Genomic DNA, 19689 nt, shown 5'->3' on the forward strand with positions numbered 1-19689 from the left:
TCTAAGCCTACACAGAAGCATCAATTATACAGTTATTATACAGTTATATTAAAGTGGTAAAATTATGCAATAATTATATTAAATAATTATACTGAATATAGTATAGAACTCTGTATAGTTATACGTGCACGCAATGTATAACATCAATATATATAGGACCCTGCACAGAAGTGGACTTAAACCTATAGTGAACTTCGAACTAATAATTATAGCCTATATGGACCTACATATTAGTCTAATAACTATTATTTGCTTTTTTTCTACTACTAAACTGAACAGTAAGGTATGTGTGTATAAAAAAGTAGCCTCGACTCCAGCCCCTTTCAACCTTTCCCGGCTCTTCCTGAAATGGAGGCCCAAATTTAAGCCTTGTTGCGGCTATGTCTCGAGGCATAATTAATTGCAGCCGCACGATAATAATTATATTCATTAGTACTAATTAAAGTTGGGTATCAGATATGGTGTGGTGCCGTGACACAAAGAATAGTACAACAAGACTTATGCGAACGGTAAGCTTAGACAAGTCCTATATTTTATATAAACTAGATCTAGATCTACCATATACCACTAGCACTATACTACCAGCTCTCTCTGCATGCATGCATGTGTGATACAGTCTGAATTTGCTGCCCAATTTCTCAAGACATGGCTACTAAGAAAACGAGAGGCTCTCAGTCTTTCCCCAGATACGCCACTAAAGGGCTGAAAGAGGGCATTCTGCACAAGCGACAAAGAGGACGAAAGACTAATGATCTGAGTGGACTGAAATTTCAATCAAGATACTGCGTTCTCAATTTGAATCTGTTGTCATATTACAAAAGCAAAAGCAAAAAGGTAGAACTATAGCATCAGATCCTACTAAAGAGGTACTAATGTATTACTTTTCAAATAATGAAACCAATGCCACCGGTTCAGTAACCGCAGCATATACTAGTTGTAAATAGCAAGCTATCATAGTTATTTAACATACTGGTTCACTAGGTGATTTCCAGTGAATATGAGGCATATTTTACTTCCAGGGAATAATGATGGCTCATATTTTACTTCCTACAGGCACTACCGTCTTATAATTACAGCACCAGTTTTCACAAAATAATTTTATTTTACTCCAATTGAGCGCCAAGTAAATTCTGGAATTATTTTTTGCTGGTGTATAGGTAATTACTATAACACGGCCTTTAATCGAGGCTCTATACATACAACTAGTGATCTATGATAGCCTCGTGGAAACAGCTACTTTAGTACTCTACGTTCTATTGCTAAGCGCCAAACTAGAATTCTTATTCTACTTGATTCGTGCCACTGTAATTAGTGGCGCTATAATTTTAGAAGAAGATGGTTTTCAAGATTTGAATCATATTGAAAATTTGTAAAAGTAAAAGTAACAGCAATACATACAGTACAGACTGTGTATAGACTTTGTTTTGTACTGGAACTATAGCTAGGCCTAGCAGTCCTAACTAAGCTAGCTACTTATTACATGTTCATGAGGGCAGTCAAATTCTTGTTCTGGTCAAGGCTGCACATGTGGCTCGAGCTCAGAGGTAGAGGGAGTACAAGTAGTATTATTGAACATTGACGGCGTGACAGCAGTGCAAAACGGCAGCTGCTGATATTGGTGGGCAGGTCTGGTCAAATGTTATGACTTCCAGCAGAAAAACCCAGCTTGGGAAGTAGCTATAGCTCTCATATCAGTAACCTGACACTGTAACTTGAGTCCAACTGCATATTCTAAGGCAAGTTTGACTGTCTTCATTAACGTTCAAATGACGTTTTGCAAATCAGGTTGCCTAGTAATTACGATAATTACTAGTCAACCATAACATATTTGATACTGATTCTGCAGGATTTTGGCCACAGACCCAGCGGATCGTATCATACTTCCAAGATCAAAATAGTGGAAACTGTACCTGATTTGACTTTTCGAAGACCGCACTGTTTCCAGGTGATTAATCCTATGTAACTACCGTATAGCGGGTAATTTTCGGGGAACAAAATATTCGTGGTTCAGCAATATTGAGACATTTCGTGGGTAATATTTTTGTGGTTGGAGCTAGCACTGGTAAGCAAGGTCGTTTCATTCGTGGGTAAAATATCGTCTTTAACCACGAAAATCATGAATATATTGCCCCACGAAAATTACCCTCTATACGGTAATTGCATTGTAGGAATGACTTAATTATGTGTGCATGCGGTCATGCACGATTGCAAATTGATAACTTTTTTGACAGATAGGAAACGAGAAAGAAGTGATGTACTTCAGTGCAAGCTCTAAAAGAGATAGAGATGCTTGGATAGAAACTTTCAGAATTGGTAATAAAAATAACTCTATGTATAAACATAATTGTTGTTATGTCTTAATTATACAGCTGCCTTTGGACTGGGAAAGAACCAACCATTGCTGGTCTGTCATATGGGAGCTTATGGTCAAACTGGGAAAAACCAATGGAGTTGTTGCAACAAGGAGGGAAGAGAAGCTAAAGGATGTTGGGACAGCAATCCCCCTTCTGTTGACCAGAAAATGCCAGTTAAAAGAATTACATCTCCTTCTAGGGAAGATAGTTTACAGAGCATGTCTGTCCCTTTGTCTTCGCCCTACCTGTCTACTTCCCCTCAGAAGTGAGAAATTATTATTGTATGCCATTCTTGAATATAGATGCTCAATATAAAATATTTTGCTGCAACCCTTACAGTCAATATAGTGACAGTGACTCTGAGGATGACGACGAGGAAGAACAGCCTGCAACTTGTCCCGAGGAAACCTGGAATTCGAATCAGAGCAGGCAGAGTATTGGTACGTTTCAAACTCAGAGAACTTTTATTGTATGTGGTTTACATGCATAGACAGTGGAAAGGGAGGCAGTACAAGTACACTTAATACAGTCGCTTCATCATCACCAGGTATAAAGACACTAATTCATATATTATGCTATAGACGTGTGCATGTGCCTACAGCTCCCAGTCGACAGAAGAAAGCATGGGATAAAGCACTTGTAAGCCATGCATGCGTGTTTACGTGTATATACCACAAACATGCATAATACAATGTACATTGTGTTTTTGCAGGGATCAGCCACTATCGTGGAAGAAGACCCTTCACATGTGAGTACTCACTATTCTTATCATGCATTATTCAGTCATATAACACACATGCAGGCTCATTCTTTGACTGACAAAGTAATTCCGTTTGTCTACACGCACAAGACGACCCTACAGCCAGAGGAAGACTCCTCATACGCCACCACTGTACTATACAGAGGGGTAGATTCTGTGATTGAAGCTACAAGTACTGGAAAGGTAAGCTGATCTGCTATATAACATGTAGTCAATTTGGTTACGATTGTAGGTATCTACATCAACTGTTAATACTGGCGGGTCACAAAAGCAAACCATTTTTGCTGGGAAAGGTGAAATTGCTGTTTCAGTTAGCATCTGGAGAAATCACATTGCTTTCGGATCTGAAGCCATTTATTTGGGGAACATCGACAGCACTGGAGTGAAGATATTGGGATCACTTAGTGTTCATAATGAGGTACTGCAACTTAAGTTATGGTATGTGTCTATTTCATTTACTTTTATTTTTGGAAGGTCTCACCTCAACTAGTGGCCTTCTGTCCTGATCGGTCCTTTTTCTCTGCTAGTAAGGGAGGACACCATGTGAGCATGTGGAGCAAACGTGAAGACGGTTCACATGTGGAAGCCACAGAAAAACCAAACTGTACTCTCAAAGTCGCTGAGGATGATGATCAAATATTCAGGTATTATGGTAATAATTATGTTTGCCATAATGTTATGAATACTTTTGCAGCTTAACTGTGAGCCCAAAGAGGTCGTGGTTAGCCATTGGTGTCACATCTTCCAACAGTGACTTTGTGTACATCTACCGTTTCAAGGATAGGTTCGTTTTCCACGGTAGGACAGAGATTGGTCAAGAATCTGGTGTGTGTCTTGCATTCACACACGACGGAGAGTAAGTTGTCTAATAATTAATCTGATTAACAAAAGCATTTTCCAATAGGTACTTGTTTGTGGGTAGTGACCTAAGGATTCAGTGTTTTAATGTAAGTGATGATCAAGCCACTAGCAGATTGGCTGACAGTGTGTTCAATCACACATTCAAGCAAGGTGACTAGTATTTCTGCCTGCATTGTTGATCATTAAAACTGTGATATACTTGTGTCATTAGATAGTTCTATCAAAAGTCTTGCCTGTTCCCCTGTTCGTCACCACCTTGCTGTTGGCTTAAGCACCGGGGAGGTCAAAGTTTTTACTGGACACCCAAGGTTCTTGAATCATATGCCGAGTACTATGACTATTCAAGATTCAAAGGTATAATTATTGTTATTATAATAGTACTAAACTACTACTGTTGTATTTATTGTTACTAGACACAAAGTAGCGGAGCAGTGACATCACTTTCATATAGTAGGGACGGTATGAAGACAGCTGTTGCATTCGACAAGGGGACAGTGCAAATTTGGAAAGGTACAACTTGTGTTGTTATTAAATGGATGATAATTGCATAGTAAACGCATGATTAGCGGTAACTTTGGGGTGGGAGGTAGCCATGAATACTGGGGTATGCATGTGCAGCATTTATCTGTTATTATTGCTTTGAATGCACTTACGTTTACTGTAAACATGCATGCTAGGTTCGAGGCCACCAGAAGAACCAAAGTTGATAAAACACAGTGTCACAGTGACAAGTAAAAGCCAGACTGTTGATGAGGATGGTTACAGCATTTTTATCCCAGAGGGGGCAGTGAAAGAAGGCACTAAGATTACACTCCACCATGGTGTAGCACCTCACAGTCCGTATGGACCCTTTGATTTTGATGAAGGAGCTCAACCCGTGTCACCCATTATCCTACTATGTCCTGAGCCAGCTAACACGGTATTTCTCAAGCCAATAGAAGTCACTTTGCCTCACTTCATAGCGTGTGAAACGCAAGAAGATTGCAATAAACTGTCCTTTTCAAAAGCACGACACGACAATTTTCGAGTTGATAACAGCAGAAAAATTTACAAATTTGAGAAGGTAACTGATGGGAAAATGGTTCATCTTTGCCAGTATGATCGGAAAAGCAAGATTCCACAAGGTGCAGCTACACTGTACACACAGCACTGCTGCTACATATGTATTCAAGAAAACATCTCAGAGGAGGAAACCAACAGCAAGAAAGTTTTTTCGCTAGCACAAATAGTTCCCAAACATCGAGACTATTCGAAGGAGAGTCGAGTTTACTACTGTCTCTCATACCATCTCAAGACTTGCCTCAAGGTAACTATAGTTGCTATATGGGGTTGAGCTTCCATAGCTTTTGGCTGCATGCATGTGCCTAGTCAGTAAACAGATTACCGTTGTACATAGACTGACTCCCATTTATTACATTTAGAGTTACGAATGTCAGATGGTATACTGTCTACCTTTTTACAGTCACAAACTTTATGTAAATTAATGTGATTCTTTTATTCTAGGTACTTGAAGAACAATTCCCTGATGACTTGTATATAAAGAGTATGAAGACGGTATCATTTGAAGATGTGGGAGCCTCACAGAAAAGGGTGTTAAAAATACAACTTCATTCGGAAAGCGGGTTAAGCCTACCTGGTGGTTGGGCTCTTCAAATGATAAATGGTGGTCAGGTTTGTGAAGCATAACCCCTTCATGTTAAATGTCATGACTGTGTGCTGTGTATATTATAGATTGCAGAGCAAAATCTGTGCTTCTGGGATGATGAGATTCGAAGCAATATCGAAGAGTTGTGCCAAACTAAAGAATATCCACCCAAGATTCCCCTTCACGTTGTACCAGGCCAAGACCTTGTGACAGAAGGAGTCTCTACTATGGTTTCTTTCACTGGTGTTCGGATGTATCAAAGTGAGGACACTAACGTCAAATTCATGCTGGAATTGACCTTGCGTCAGATGCCGCCACGTAATTGTAAGTTCTATACGTATAATTATATTAGGCAGTTGGGTGTACCAGTTGTTTTGAGGATGGTTTAAAATAATTATACACAACCATGCAAGTGTGCACATGCAGCACAGTGATGCCTAATCTATTGTATATATACATGTATGTTCTTTTTTCGTAGCCGTATCTTCTGGAAGACGTCTGTCTTCTCTCTCCTCTTCCTATACCTCCCACGAGTCTGCTTCTCCATTAATAACAACATCTGTCAAAATCACGCCGGACTCGGTGGAAGATCTAGACCTTCAAGATCAATTTGACGACATTGCTAAGACTGTAGACTGCAAGAGACTAGCTTCGGCTTTGTTTACTGAATCCTCACCAAAAAAATGCCCATACCTGAGCGATGATTCGAAGAAAACGATCAGATCATTTCTCACAAGATCAAGGACAAAGTGCGATACTCCAGATGAAAAATTCTGGGCAAATTACGACATACTAGTTGATGCTAATGAAATTGCTACTAAACATCCACAATACATAACAGCCGTGCAAGCTGCCTTAAATAGGGCAAGGCTAGAACTACAAAAAGGTATAATTGAATAATGTAAAATCGGTTTTGCATGGTTGTTGTCTAAGTCTAGTATTTGCAAGTTTTTTTTATCTGCTAGGAGACCAACAAATTATATGCTATGAATTTCACACACCCACAGATGGACTTGGAGTAAACCGATCAAAAAGAGAATCTGTTGGTACAGCTTCCGTGGTACACAAATTAGCCCCAGATAGTACGCTACATTTATCAAGTGTTTATTATCTGTAGTTGAGCTTCACTGCTGAGGATAATAGTCCACCCGTACAGGAAGCTAACCTTACACCACCACCAAGTAAGAGAAATATCAAGTCATAACAATGATAATAATGCATTTTCCACCCATTCCCAATTTAAGTGCCGCGAAGCACCTTCCCTACAGAATATTCACAGTCTACGCCCAATGATAATCACTCCTCATTTGTAAGTTACAACTGTACATGTTTTGTGTTAAATGATGCCGTACCTGACATTTACAGATTTTACCCTTTAAGGAACCACCAATTGCAAACCCCATATTATAATTTTGAACTGAGATGTTTATGTAGCCTTAACTGCACATAATTATTTTTTTATTGATGTAAAAGTTTTTTTTATTGCTATAATAATTCACACAAACACAAAAAATCAATCGATACAAAAAAATATGGAAAATAATGGCTATACTGGAATAGTTCTCATTTTGTCTTTGTATCTAAAAACAGCGTCTTTGCTCCAATCCATACCGTCGCTAGTGGGCTTGTGCCATGAGGGGAGGAGAATGTGACGAAAGAATGATCTGTGTGTATATGTAGGGGGAGGGTGTATATAATAGCATGAAAGTGCAAAGAGCCAGGAGGCTACAAATGTACATAGTAGTGTGAAACTATACAATGCACGTAAATAGAGCACCTAACAGGGTAGGAATCCCCTGGAGTATATTTTACAGTGTACACACACAACAGGGGCAATGCATGCACAAGCAAAAGATTCAACAGAAGCCCTAAAACATGCTACATCTGAACACAATGATAAATCACCTTCCTTCCAGCAATCCAAGGAACACGACCCAGTTAGTGACAACGCCGTAATAGTAAGGGTTCACAAACACCTGAAAACAATGTGTGTGTGTGTGTGCACAGCATGGTTACCCACATTGGAAAGTAAATTGTGATACTTTCATGTCTCAACTGCTAGTTAATTGACATGTACACATGCAAAAATATAGTGATGTGTTCGTGGAACACTGAGCATACCCTTCCTTCCTTCTTCATTTCCCTGGCATCCCTCTTATTGGTATAGAACTCTATCGTATTGACCCCTATGGATATGAGGAACATGTTCCAGCCCCCCAGAATGGAGAGTGCAACTATAACCCCCAGACACACAAACCACTGTAAACACAGCATTGTGGCTTCTCCAGAGGTGCCGCGAGGGTACTCTGATGCCAATATGACACTGGAACGCTGTATGAGGGGTGGGATTAAATACTGCGTTAATTCATAATTAGACTACATTACATCATCTGTAATTGATCTGATTGGCTAAAAACAGTAGATTACATGGAAGCATAGGTAGTTATTCTACAGGAAATGGGCGCATATTCTACAGGAAGTGGACACATATTCTACAGGAAATGGACGTATATTCTACAGGAAGTGACAAATAATTTGCAGGAAGTTCTCAAAAGTTGGAATGAAATTTTTAGTGAAAGTGACAAGAAGATGACAAAAACATTATAAAAAACACAGAATGCAATAGTTTTTTCAGTCAATATCCATTCTTTCCATGTCCACTGTTGCTTTGTATTGCTTTTTCCAGTTGGGCATGGGCAGGGGGGCCAGGAAGCATCAAAAACACTTTAGTAGTCGCTTGACACTTTCTATTGAGGTTCTATGGCGCTCCATTTGTTTCATTATTCAATAGTGAATAATATTGTCAATGGCGAAATATGTTGACAATGATGTAATGTGATTGTCAATAATTGTGTTACCTATTGTCAATGATTATCCGATTCATTGTCAATAACTATCGTCATGTTTGTCAATAATTGGGTGCCTATTGTCAATAAACTATCGTGATGTTGTCAATAATTGGGTTGCCTGTTGTCAATGATTATCTGATTCATTGTCAATAATATCGTCATGTTTGTCAATAATTGTTGGAATTATTGTCAATAATTATCATCATTATTGTCAATGATTGTTCAAAGTATTGCCAATAATTATTCACCCGTTTTTATTCGATGTCCCTGCTCCATTCCGGAATGGGTCACCATATTTTACTGCGCATGCGCATGAACTACCAAGAGCCACGTGGCAGGAGTTGACTCACTGTACACGTACACAAAAAGACCAGAGATTAAAGACTTACTGCAATTAACTCACGACCTCCCCAGAACACGTACTGCAGGAAGCTTTAGCAAGGGTCTTGAAGTCGAATGGCAGCCAACGAGCAGGAAGCTTACTATGTACATAGCTAGCTGGCCTAGTGTAGTATAATTTAATTTATATATATCAGAGTTATTTTACCTGAGCTTCCTGCTCGTTGGCTGCCATTCGACTTCAAGACCCTTGCTAAAGCTTCCTGCAGTACGTGTTCTGGGGAGGTCGTGAGTTAATTGCGGTAAGTCTTTAAAGTTCATGCGCATGCGCAGTAAAATATGGTGACCCATTCCGGAATGGAGCAGGGACATCGAATAAAAACGGGTGAATAATTATTGGCAATACTTTGAACAATCATTGACAATAAATGATGATAATTATTGACAATAAAATTGAGCAATCATTGACAATAATGATGATACAGTTGAGCCTCGGTTATCCGAATCCCGGTTATCCGAATCCTCGATTATCCGAATGCTAGAGCATAGTGCAATCTGAGCATGCGCAGTAGGAAATTGCCCACGTGGCTGGCAAAAAGAAGGGTTTGATTATCCGAATATTTCACTTACCCGAATGGGCCCGGGGACAAAGGTGTTCGGATAACCGAGGCTCAACTGTAATTATTATTGACAATAATTCCAACAATTATTGACAAACATGACGATATTATTGACAATGAATCAGATAATCATTGACAACAGGCAACCCAATTATTGACAACATCACGATAGTTTATTGACAATGAATCGGATAATAATTGACAATAGGCACCCAATTATTGACAAACATGACGATAGTTATTGACAATGAATCGGATATCATTGACAATAGGTAACCCAAGTATTGACAATCACATTACATCATTGTCAACATATGTCGGCATTGACAATATTTTTCACTATTGAATAATGAAACAAATGGAGCGCCATAAGGTTCCATGCCGGTCCAGTCTGCTCTATACCCCCTCCACTCCACCACAGTGCTTCATTCTTCTTCTTGTAGTGTTGCAGAGTCAGTTCTAGCATAGTTCTATGTTCTTTTTACAGGGTTTTGCAAAATCCTTGCAACAGGGCTAAACAGACACTGCAAAGACTTCCATATATGGAAGTCAACTGCTGACTATAATATTTTAGGTACAGGATTTTGCAGAGTTCTTGTAACAGGGCTAAGCAGACACAGCAATGACTTCCATATATGGAAGTCAACTGCTGATTTTTTATTACTTTTATTATTGTACATGTGCAGGTATCTGTATTTTGAATTGAAAGATGTCCTGAAGCCTTAAGAGAGCATCAGCTTATTCACAAGATTTAATTAAGGTGGTGGGTGGTGCACCATGGAAATGCTTATCAGGGTGTCATTGAAAAGAGCAACAGTTCTGCACACAGTTGAAGCAAATTGTCTTGTCACCAACTTTACGACATTTCCACCTGGTACACCGTCCACCACCTTAAATCTTGTCAGGATGTCCTCCTGATCTTGTGATGCTCTCTTTTAGGCTCACAGGACAACTTTCAATTCAAGCCATTCAAATAATTATACACATACCAGGGTGTTATACAGGATTTTGAATTAGAGAGGGTACTTTGAAACATCACCAGAACATTAAAAAAAAGGTCAACAGTTATTTCGATACCCTACCGCTATGGACACTCAAATACAACTGAGTACCTAAATGCACATTTTAGGGGGGGGGGAATTGGAGCCAGAGGAGGGATATAATCATATCCCTCCCCTGTATGAGCAGTATGACACCCTGCATACATACATGTACACACAATATTTTAAGTCAGCAGTTGACTTGACTTCCATATATGGAAGTCATTGCTGTGTCTGTTTAGCCCTGTTGCAAGAATTCTGCAAAACCCTGTATGTGTCTGTTCTTTCCAGTATCTTCAGGAAGCGTTTCATAAGCTTTACTAAGTTTTACTGTAGTTTTTCGTTGTTTTGAAGCCCTTTTTCTGTCAACTGGTGTCTCTCACAGCTCCAGCTCGTCCAGCTCGCACAAATTCAATTTCTGTTGCTACACACCAAACCTGGCTTTTTATAACCACGCCTCGCGCATGCGCAATGAAGTCCAAGTTAGATAGACCACACCCACTCGTAGAATATGCGTCTTAGTAACCGCCTTGGTTACGGTTAGATTCCCTCGGCTTTGCGCCTCAGGCTAACCGCAACCGCGGAGGTTACATAGACGCATATTCTACTCTTAGGTGTAGTCTATCCTATACTTAAGGTTACATGTCATTAGAAGAGTACAACGTAATCATTTGCATGCTGAGACAATGCCTACAGCCCATGAAATGATAAAAATCCAGGTGTGTAATGTAGCCTTGAGAATATGAAATTAGATAGGTTAGGTCAAGTGTTGTATTGGTAACATCAAGAATATCTAATAAGTACTCTATGTCTGGAGGATTACAACAGTGCAAACACGTACCATGCCCAAGGTGTCCACAATGCTCTGTATGAACTCCTGCAGATGCAAGATCACTATGGTTTAACAATGAATCATTTCAGACTACACTCACCGATCTGATGTCAAGAAGAACGTAGATGCGTGACCACCCGCTGTTGACGACAAACAGGGTCCCTAGCCACATGGAGACGATGAACATCATGAAGTAGCGATGGTTGTAGTGACCTATGCAGTTGAACATCCACGCTGAGCAGACACGGTCAAGGAGATCATATTACACAAAAGCACCATACCACTGTGGTGGTAATCTACGTTTCTGTACACGCATACAATGCAAAAACATAGTGAGGTGTCTCTTGACTAATGGGTCAGGCTTACAGCAGCATTTCAGTTTTTTGAATTGCTGCTAAGCACTCACTGATCAGTGAGTGAGTGCCTACAAAAGATGCTTACATGTAGGTGTAATGGTTTACGAAGATGATGAAACTAAAGACAAAATGCAATCTATACTACTAGTGAATGGTAGGATACGACAATGATGATCCATTTTAAGGACACAACTGTAGAGGATAGAAAAGCGTGATGCAATCATCTTAGACATAAGTTATATGAAGAAATTAAGGCTATGAATTTACTACTCAGTAGATCCACTTACGCATTGCATATCCTACAGTGGTGGGCACGAGGCGGTTTGGGAGCCTTACCTGTTGGAGGAAAGGAAAATGTGAAAGGACATACAATTAAATATGAAATATTCAATGATTCATGATATTAACACAAGAGGATAAACTTCTCTAATTGCTATGGAATGCTTCAAATAGATATTGTTAGTACTGTACCTGAAACTACTACACACTCAACTAACAGAACTCACACGTGCGACAAATCCTCCACCCTTTCTTCACTTCATCCTTGTTGGGATCAAAGTTCACAGGCTGTTCGGAAAAAGAGAAGTAACTGATTAGGAACTGCTTTCACATCACATGATGCTACCAATGTATATCTCCCTAGAAATATTTTCACAGGTAGTGTTTGCGATTTCACTGTTTAGCTCATTTTGTGGATATTAAATTCTGCTAAAGTTGTGAAATTAATGTTTTTCATAGCGTTTCTAATTTACTCGTAAGCTTAAATGAGATTCATTGCATTTTCCAATTATCTGATTCGCAGAAATAGCAGAAATTAATACCCGCGAAAATATGTCAAGTAAATGGAGAAAACACCCATTAGAAAGCAAATTGGGGGTAGTTTCCAAATCCAAGCAAAGGGTTAAAGTGGAAGCCTACTCACCCTCGGGGCTTTACCGGGACTTGTGCACACACCACTGAAGTAATTGAAGCAGATCATAACCAGGATATAGTGACCGTAGATCACATAGAGTGTGAACATGAGAGGGTGTTGTGTAGCGTAGAGGAAGGGGACGACACAGATGTAGTAGGTTCCGACAACCATGGAGATACCGCACAGTACCAGGATGAAGCAAAACTGTGTGTATATAAGTGTGAAGGGTTATCCTGAATTCAAATGTCAGAAACATGGCGTACATACAACTATTTAAAGCTAGGCAGGGTGTCATACCGGATTTTGAAGTAGAGGGGGGAAATAAGGCACACAGAGTGTGTCGTCGGCTAGGGGAACCCAGGGACATGTCACTCTGGAAATTTTTTTTGGTTAATTACAGGTGCTGGTGAGTTTTGGGGCTGCCTTTGCATATACATGTAGAGTAAACCACCGATTACCGAACACATGCTCGAGAAAAGCGGCTCAGAGCACTAAGCTGATAGTACTTAGGTATGACGCTCTATTCAAGTCCGAGCTCACGGCCAACAAAAAGCTTTCTCGGTGGAGTGACAAGGCCAAACATTCAACTATTGGAATTCGAACATAGCCACAATTCTTGGAACTCTCTCTCTCTCTCTCGTATCAACAGAAGGCTGTAAACAGCTAGCTACAATGCATGATCGTAACATACTACTAGTAAAGTACGTACAATTCTGGTTTTGAGGTCTGACTGCAAGCCGATAATATAATGGTGGCATCTTGAAGAGGTGCAGTATTGCCATCAAAATCCAAACGATTATTGCTTTTTTCTTTAGTTTAGCCATGACATAAGAGTGCAACTACCACTCGTCTGCTGTCACGCGACTTAGCAAGGCAGGCTCCTAGGAGACATGAAAAAAAAAGGTATTAATCATTCAGATACTGCACTTTTTCAAGAGACTGCCATTATCTAATGGCTTGCAGTCAGACCTCAAAACCAGAGCTGTACATAGTTTACTAGTTGTAGATTACGGTCTGCATTGTAGCTAGCTGTTTAGAGCCTTCATTCCGTTTAGAGCCTTCATTCGATACGAGAGAGAGAGAGAGACACCCTGTCCAGACGTACACTGTGAATCTACTTTTATACACAACATTCAGACATAGCGCACAGCTAGCTAGGAACACATAGGCCTACCCACATGTACACACACACACACACCCACACTTGGCTGGATTTTTAGGCAACTCACCACTCCTACGAAGTACACTCCTCTCTCGCATTTCTCTAGCACAGGAGAGAAGAATGCAGAGCACCAGTCCATATGACGCCCACCAGGACTTCTTGTTAGTGATAGGACAGGTAGACAGAATGCTCTGAATGGATTGTAAATCCTCCTACAGCATCGGGAAATTCCTGACAGCATCCCCATCTCTTTCAAAGGTAGCTTACTAGCTAAGGGAGAGAGCTAGAGAGAGTGCAGTGAGCGAGAGAGTGCAGTGAAAGCTAGAGAAGAGTACGAGTAGCCATAGTCTAATGATCGTTGCATTTAGAAATAGAAATTAATGAGAGTGGGTGTTGAAGTGTAGAATCTAAGGGGTGGGGCTGCTTGCCCTTTTGACTAACAACACAAATCAAGCAAATTTATTCTGCTCTCCTGCTTACCGGCTATACAGGCAACTGATGTACTACCATGACATGCCCAAAATAGGGGACTCAGTAAAGTATGACAACAGGAGCTTTATTCTGGATAGCAAGAGGACCTTCCTTCTCTCAGGCCGGAGCTGTACACTACCCTAGAATTATGCAGGACGAGTGGGAGACAGTCTTCAATGAGAATGGATTGAAAATGGTTCAGACTTATATTTTCTGGAATTTGCACGAGCCAGTGAGAGGCAATTATGATTTCAAGAATTTCCTCCACTTTGTTGAGCTGGCAGAGAAAGCTGGGCTGTTCGGTCACACTGAGGATTGGCCCATTTGTTGCTTCTGAATGGGATTATGGTAAGCAGAGGTGGGGTTGCTTTGTAGCCGCCATACAAGCCACAATGTGTAGTGTCTTAGCATGTGTTGCATGACTATGATGTCATCTAGGGGATTAGCCCATACTGTCAGTGGTTAGCCTCGATCCGAGGCCGCACTATCATCAGGGAAGTGGCCTGCGAAGGAGGCTAGTCAGTGGTTGTCGGTAGCTAACCACTTCTAACCAAAAATGTGTGTTTCACCGAAAGTAATTGATGTTATCATCAACAGTCAATGTACTTCCTCAGTGATTAAGAGGATTAAAGGTCACAACATTTGTTGTTGAATATGTAAATACGTACTCGTGAATGCACATGATTATGTACTGCTGTTAATTACACCTGCAGGTGGCATACCTCACTGGATTAATGAGATACCGGGCATGGAAGTACGAACAAGCACTCCTGCTTGGGAACTGAAGCGAAATGAGTCGTTTCTTCAAAGATAGGATTATTATCCGGGTGAGCTAATAGAAATTAACCACACCCATGACGTTTCAATGATCGAAGCAAATCTCCATTAGCTAGCTCGATTGTTTGCGCTTATTAACCAGAATATACGGTAGTTTAGTAAGGTGTATCTTAATGACTTTTTGCATTTTGAGTGGGCAGATCAAAGGAAACACTGTGCCAATATCTGTGCCAATATCTGCCACAGGTCAAGCCTTGAACTGTGCCACTATGTAGATACTGGCATAGTGTGGCTGAAGTTACCTAAAGCCCACCCTCCACCCAGTAACCTAAAACGGTCCCTTTTATAGTAGTATAACACTGTCAACAGATTCAGTGGTAGGCAAAAAACGTTTTTCATGCGTCTGGGTGCATTCCACAGCCACCACAAGTAGTTGAAACTAGTTGTCCTATAAAAGGAGTGATGTGTACCGGAAAGGAATGCACAAGGAATGCAACAAATCAGTTGTTACACAGCTCACTCGTGCGCACATTGGATATATTGGCTCAGTAGTGCCTTTGCCCTCGAGGCCTACGGCCCTCGGGCCTAAGTCACTACTGAGCCAATATATCCATGTGTCACAACTATAACCTATATCTACAGAATTGGTGTGAACTCTAGTGGAGGGTTAGGGCCGCCGGTAAACTAAGCCATGGGTTCTACTATAGTGAGTGAGTGCCAGGTTTTGGATACATGTCAGTTATAAACCAAGCTCCTGGCTAGTCTCGGGCCAGACCTAATATCTCGGGAGCAAAATCAAGTAGAGCTGGGATTAGGTCTGGAGACTCCTTGTGCTCTACTTGAATGTGCATGGCCAGAGTCAATGAAATGCGAGTATTGCCTCTGTGGAATTTGGATAGAGCCAATGAAATGAGTACATCTACTCCTTATTTAAACCTCCAATGTCACAAGTCTCTTATTGGAAATGCTGCAAGAGTCTCTAGACCTTTTCACCCTACCCCCCCCCCCCCCCCCCCTGAGAAAAGGTATGGCGTCCAAACTAACTCCTGCCATGCATTTACAGCTATCACTGCATGCGCAGCACTGACACCTATCACTAATTTGCTGTCACTCTGTATCTGACTGTAGCTACGTAAAACTAGTACTAGTAGATTACTCTCATCAATCTGTGTGAAATTGTGGTAATAGGTTATCATATAATTGTTAATGTTGAAATTGTAATGATTATAAAATCCAAAATACAGTTATAGTACATGCATATAGCTACGTACATATCACAGCGGTCTATTGTTTTTTCTCTAGTTAGCTACAAGATAATAGTTAAGTCCAGCCATGTTCTGAAATCAGTAATACTGTGGTTGACACACTGGTGTTTCTCCAGACCAGTGACCGTTCTCCAAACACACACGGTGCTGCGCCCCTTTCTTGCTAAAGGCATAGCCGTCATCGCAATAGTAGGTAGCTACTGCTCTATAGTTAGTGCTCTCAAATGACACGTAACCATAGACAGGCTTAGGCGGTCGACCACATCCTTGCTCTGCAGGGACCAAGAGAGGCGATAAAAACTGAAGTAATTCATTCAGTCCATTCAGTATTGTGTTTTAGCATTCAGCAAAATCTTACCTTTACAGACAGGAGCTTGCCCTGACCAATGTCCAGTGGTTAAGCATCTTCTCACTCTCCCTCCCACAAGTTGGAACCCCTTATTACAGTTGTAGTATGCCACGTGGTCCAGTGTAGTCCCAGTCTGACGAACACTACCATAATTTGGATTATGAAGGTCTGGACAACTAACAGCTATACAGGGAAAAGATATCGATTTCAATACTAGTAGCACTTTTTGTTTTCCCTTACGTTTACAAAATGGTTCTTCTCCTGACCATTGTCCGGTGGTTAAGCATTTTCTCACTGACACTCCAACCAGAACAAATCCATCAAAACACTCGTGTGTGGCTGTGGATCCAACTCCGAGGCCAGTTCCAGTGATTTTCGCGTTCACAATAGGTGACAGTAATGGACATTTGATAGCTGTAGAAAAACAATTATAATCACATGCAGTTCATGCACAATGTTGTAACAGCTGGTCGGAGATATCGCTAACGGCAACACTGCCCCTCAGGTTGAAGGGTGAAATAAGTATAGTACGCTGATTATACGCATGGTAGCTATTTACGTTTACAAGCGGGTGCCCTTCCTGACCACTGTCCTGAATGAAGACACTGTCTACTTGATTCCCCCACCAGCAAAAATCCATCATTACATTGGTAGTTTGCTGATGAGCCTGGTTGCTGTCCCGTGGTGCTCACACGACCATAGAAAGGGGGGGTCAGTTTTGGGCAAAGCACAGCTTGATTAAGGAAGAAAACAGGAATTGTAAAAAATCAAGATGCATAAATCTACCAGCTTACAGTTGCATGTAGGTGCTTTTCCGGACCAGTCTCCGGAAGATTGACAATATCTTGTAGATGCCCCAACTAGCAAGAAGCCGTCATTGCACTGGTATGTTGCAGTTGATCCAACTTGTAGACCACTGACACTGACACTTCCATACGATGGAGCAGACAGTTTCGGACAACGAACAGCTAATAATTATGCAAGCAAAAAGTCGAAGGGGTATTGGCTTTCAGGTGTATAACTCACGATTGCAAATAGGTGCCTCTCCAGACCAGTCCCCATACTGTTGGCAGTATCTAGATGACGATCCAACTAGCAAGAAGCCGTCATCACACTGGTATGTTGCAGTTGATCCAACTTGTAGACCGCTGACACTCACACTTCCATACGATGGAGCAGACAGTTTCGGACAACGAACAGCTAATAATTATGCAAAAAGTCAAAGGGGTAAATTGGATTTCAGGTGTATTAACTCACGATTGCAAATAGGTGCTTCTCCAGACCAGTCCCCATACTGTTGGCAGTATCTAGATGACGATCCAATGAGCAAGAAGCCATCATCACACTCGTATGTTGCAGTAGATCCAACCTCCAGTCCACTCACAGTTACACTTCCGTAGCTTGGAGCAGACAGTTTTGGACACCGAACAGCTATGAACAAATGATTAATTTTGCTAAACACGTAAACGGTGCATCCAAAAATAAAATCTGAGGAAAAAAGGAAACAGAGGAATCGAGTCCATGTCTTTAGTCTACTTAATAAATTGGGTACCGTACCTAAACCACTAAGCCATCCACTCAGCACACCAGTATCTTATACTTTAATTGATCATGAATGTAGAATAATACAAGCTAGTGCCATCAACCGAAGCTAAGTTGTAACTCACTTCTACAAGTAGATGCTTCTCCTGACCATTCTCCAGTAGGGAGGCAGTATCTTGTGATTGTTCCGACCAGCAAAAAGCCATCATTACACTCGTATGTAGCACTTGATCCAACTTCTAGTCCAGTGACACTGACCCTTCCATATGATGGAGCAGAGAGTTTTGGGCAGAAGATAACTATAGAACCACGTGCATCGTCAACATAAATATATCGTGTATAGTGATGAATTTGCTTACTTTCACGCTTGCAAGAAGGTGCTTCTCCAGACCAATCTCCCGAAGAAAGACAGTGTCTTGTAGAAACTCCAACCAGCAAGAAACCATAATTACACACATATGTTGCAGTCGATCCAACTTGTAAACCAGTAATGCTTACACTGCCGTACTTTGGAGACAGTAAAGTCGGACAACGATTAGCTGTAATAAAAGAGAGTGATACACAGTCAATTATTAGTGACGGTATTTAAGCCATGCAACATTAACTGACGTCTGCAGGTAGGTGCCTCTCCAGACCAGTCTCCTGTTGGCAGACAGTATCTAGTTGTTGTTCCAACGAGTAAAAATCCATCATTACAGTCATAACTGGCTGAGGATCCAACCGCTAGTCCAGTAACACTAACACTTCCGTATGATGGAGATGACAGTTTGGGGCAAAGGACAACTGTAATCAATCACATTCACATTTAACATGATTATTGATCAATTAATACCAACTAACCTCTACGCTTGCAAAAAGGTGCTTCTCCTGACCAGTCTCCAGAGGAAAGACAATGTCGTGTAGATTCTCCTACCAGCAGGAACCCATTATTGCACTCATAACTGGCGGCTGACCCAATTCTTCGTCCACTGATACTCACAGTCCCATATCTGATGGTTGGTAGTCTAGGACAAAGAGTTACTGCAAGAAAAAAGTTTGGCATAATATTTTAAATGCCATGCAATTCACAGTAAACTTACTTTTGCAAGTTGGAATTGGCGAGGACCAATATCCTTGATGAGATGTTTTGTCCAGTAAGCAGGTTGCTATTCTCTCTCCAATTAGTACAGAGCCTTTTGGACACGAATAGGTGATTCTGCTTCCGATAGCATACTGCTTTGTGGACTTTTCCTGGGGGGAAATGCAGTAAGGAACATAGCTAGCAGATGCAGCCACAGCACAGAGTAGCAAGCAGACAATTATTTTTACTGCCATCTTTATGAGAATTATCCTTCCTTCCAGTAAATGTATAACTACCCCATATAGCTGTTGCAGTTTATATAGTAGTTGACAGCTACTATTCAATACATTGTCTCCAAGAGAGGTGTTGTGTAGTGTATAGCTGTAAGTGATGGAGTCACAATACGCCTACTCTTGTGTTACTAAGTGTCATTATTGATTGTATACACTTCACTTGTAGGAATTATGTCTGAAGTTGATGAAACAACAATAGTT

General features: G+C 40.9%; 3 protein-coding genes across 3 annotated transcripts; 1 reads left to right on the forward strand and 2 right to left on the reverse strand.

The window, feature by feature from the left end:
• Positions 1–406: 406 nt before the first annotated feature.
• On the forward strand, positions 407–7128 carry LOC135331053 (uncharacterized). The gene is made up of 24 exons (XM_064526080.1): positions 407–509; positions 617–834; positions 1847–1945; positions 2232–2313; positions 2370–2619; positions 2694–2794; positions 2845–2901; positions 2956–2993; positions 3067–3102; positions 3157–3297; positions 3347–3532; positions 3589–3758; positions 3809–3970; positions 4019–4125; positions 4187–4329; positions 4389–4485; positions 4653–5281; positions 5479–5646; positions 5707–5944; positions 6099–6506; positions 6628–6680; positions 6738–6801; positions 6865–6929; positions 6986–7128. The coding sequence occupies exons 2-24, from the start codon at positions 646–648 to the stop codon at positions 7028–7030; spliced, it is 3528 nt and encodes a 1175-aa protein (XP_064382150.1). The 5' UTR covers positions 407–509; positions 617–645; the 3' UTR covers positions 7031–7128.
• LOC135331054 (palmitoyltransferase ZDHHC16-like) lies at positions 7057–14085 on the reverse strand. The gene is made up of 10 exons (XM_064526081.1): positions 13799–14085; positions 12579–12773; positions 12163–12223; positions 11944–11992; positions 11820–11848; positions 11401–11534; positions 11310–11345; positions 7742–7951; positions 7526–7596; positions 7057–7284 (listed from the first exon to the last, which is right to left on the reverse strand). Exons 1-10 carry the CDS (start codon positions 13976–13978, stop codon positions 7167–7169), a joined length of 1083 nt encoding a protein of 360 aa, XP_064382151.1. The 5' UTR covers positions 13979–14085; the 3' UTR covers positions 7057–7166.
• Positions 14086–16172: 2087 nt separating this feature from the next.
• On the reverse strand, positions 16173–19495 carry LOC135331057 (sushi, von Willebrand factor type A, EGF and pentraxin domain-containing protein 1-like). The gene is made up of 12 exons (XM_064526091.1): positions 19215–19495; positions 18976–19155; positions 18745–18918; positions 18495–18674; positions 18261–18434; positions 17851–18024; positions 17620–17793; positions 17388–17561; positions 17153–17326; positions 16834–17007; positions 16603–16776; positions 16173–16516 (listed from the first exon to the last, which is right to left on the reverse strand). The coding sequence occupies exons 1-12, from the start codon at positions 19447–19449 to the stop codon at positions 16323–16325; spliced, it is 2181 nt and encodes a 726-aa protein (XP_064382161.1). The 5' UTR covers positions 19450–19495; the 3' UTR covers positions 16173–16322.
• Positions 19496–19689: the final 194 nt, after the last annotated feature.

This window comes from Halichondria panicea, chromosome 2 (genome assembly GCF_963675165.1).
Source record: "Halichondria panicea chromosome 2, odHalPani1.1, whole genome shotgun sequence".
In the NCBI taxonomy this organism is placed as follows: Eukaryota; Metazoa; Porifera; class Demospongiae; order Suberitida; family Halichondriidae; genus Halichondria; species Halichondria panicea.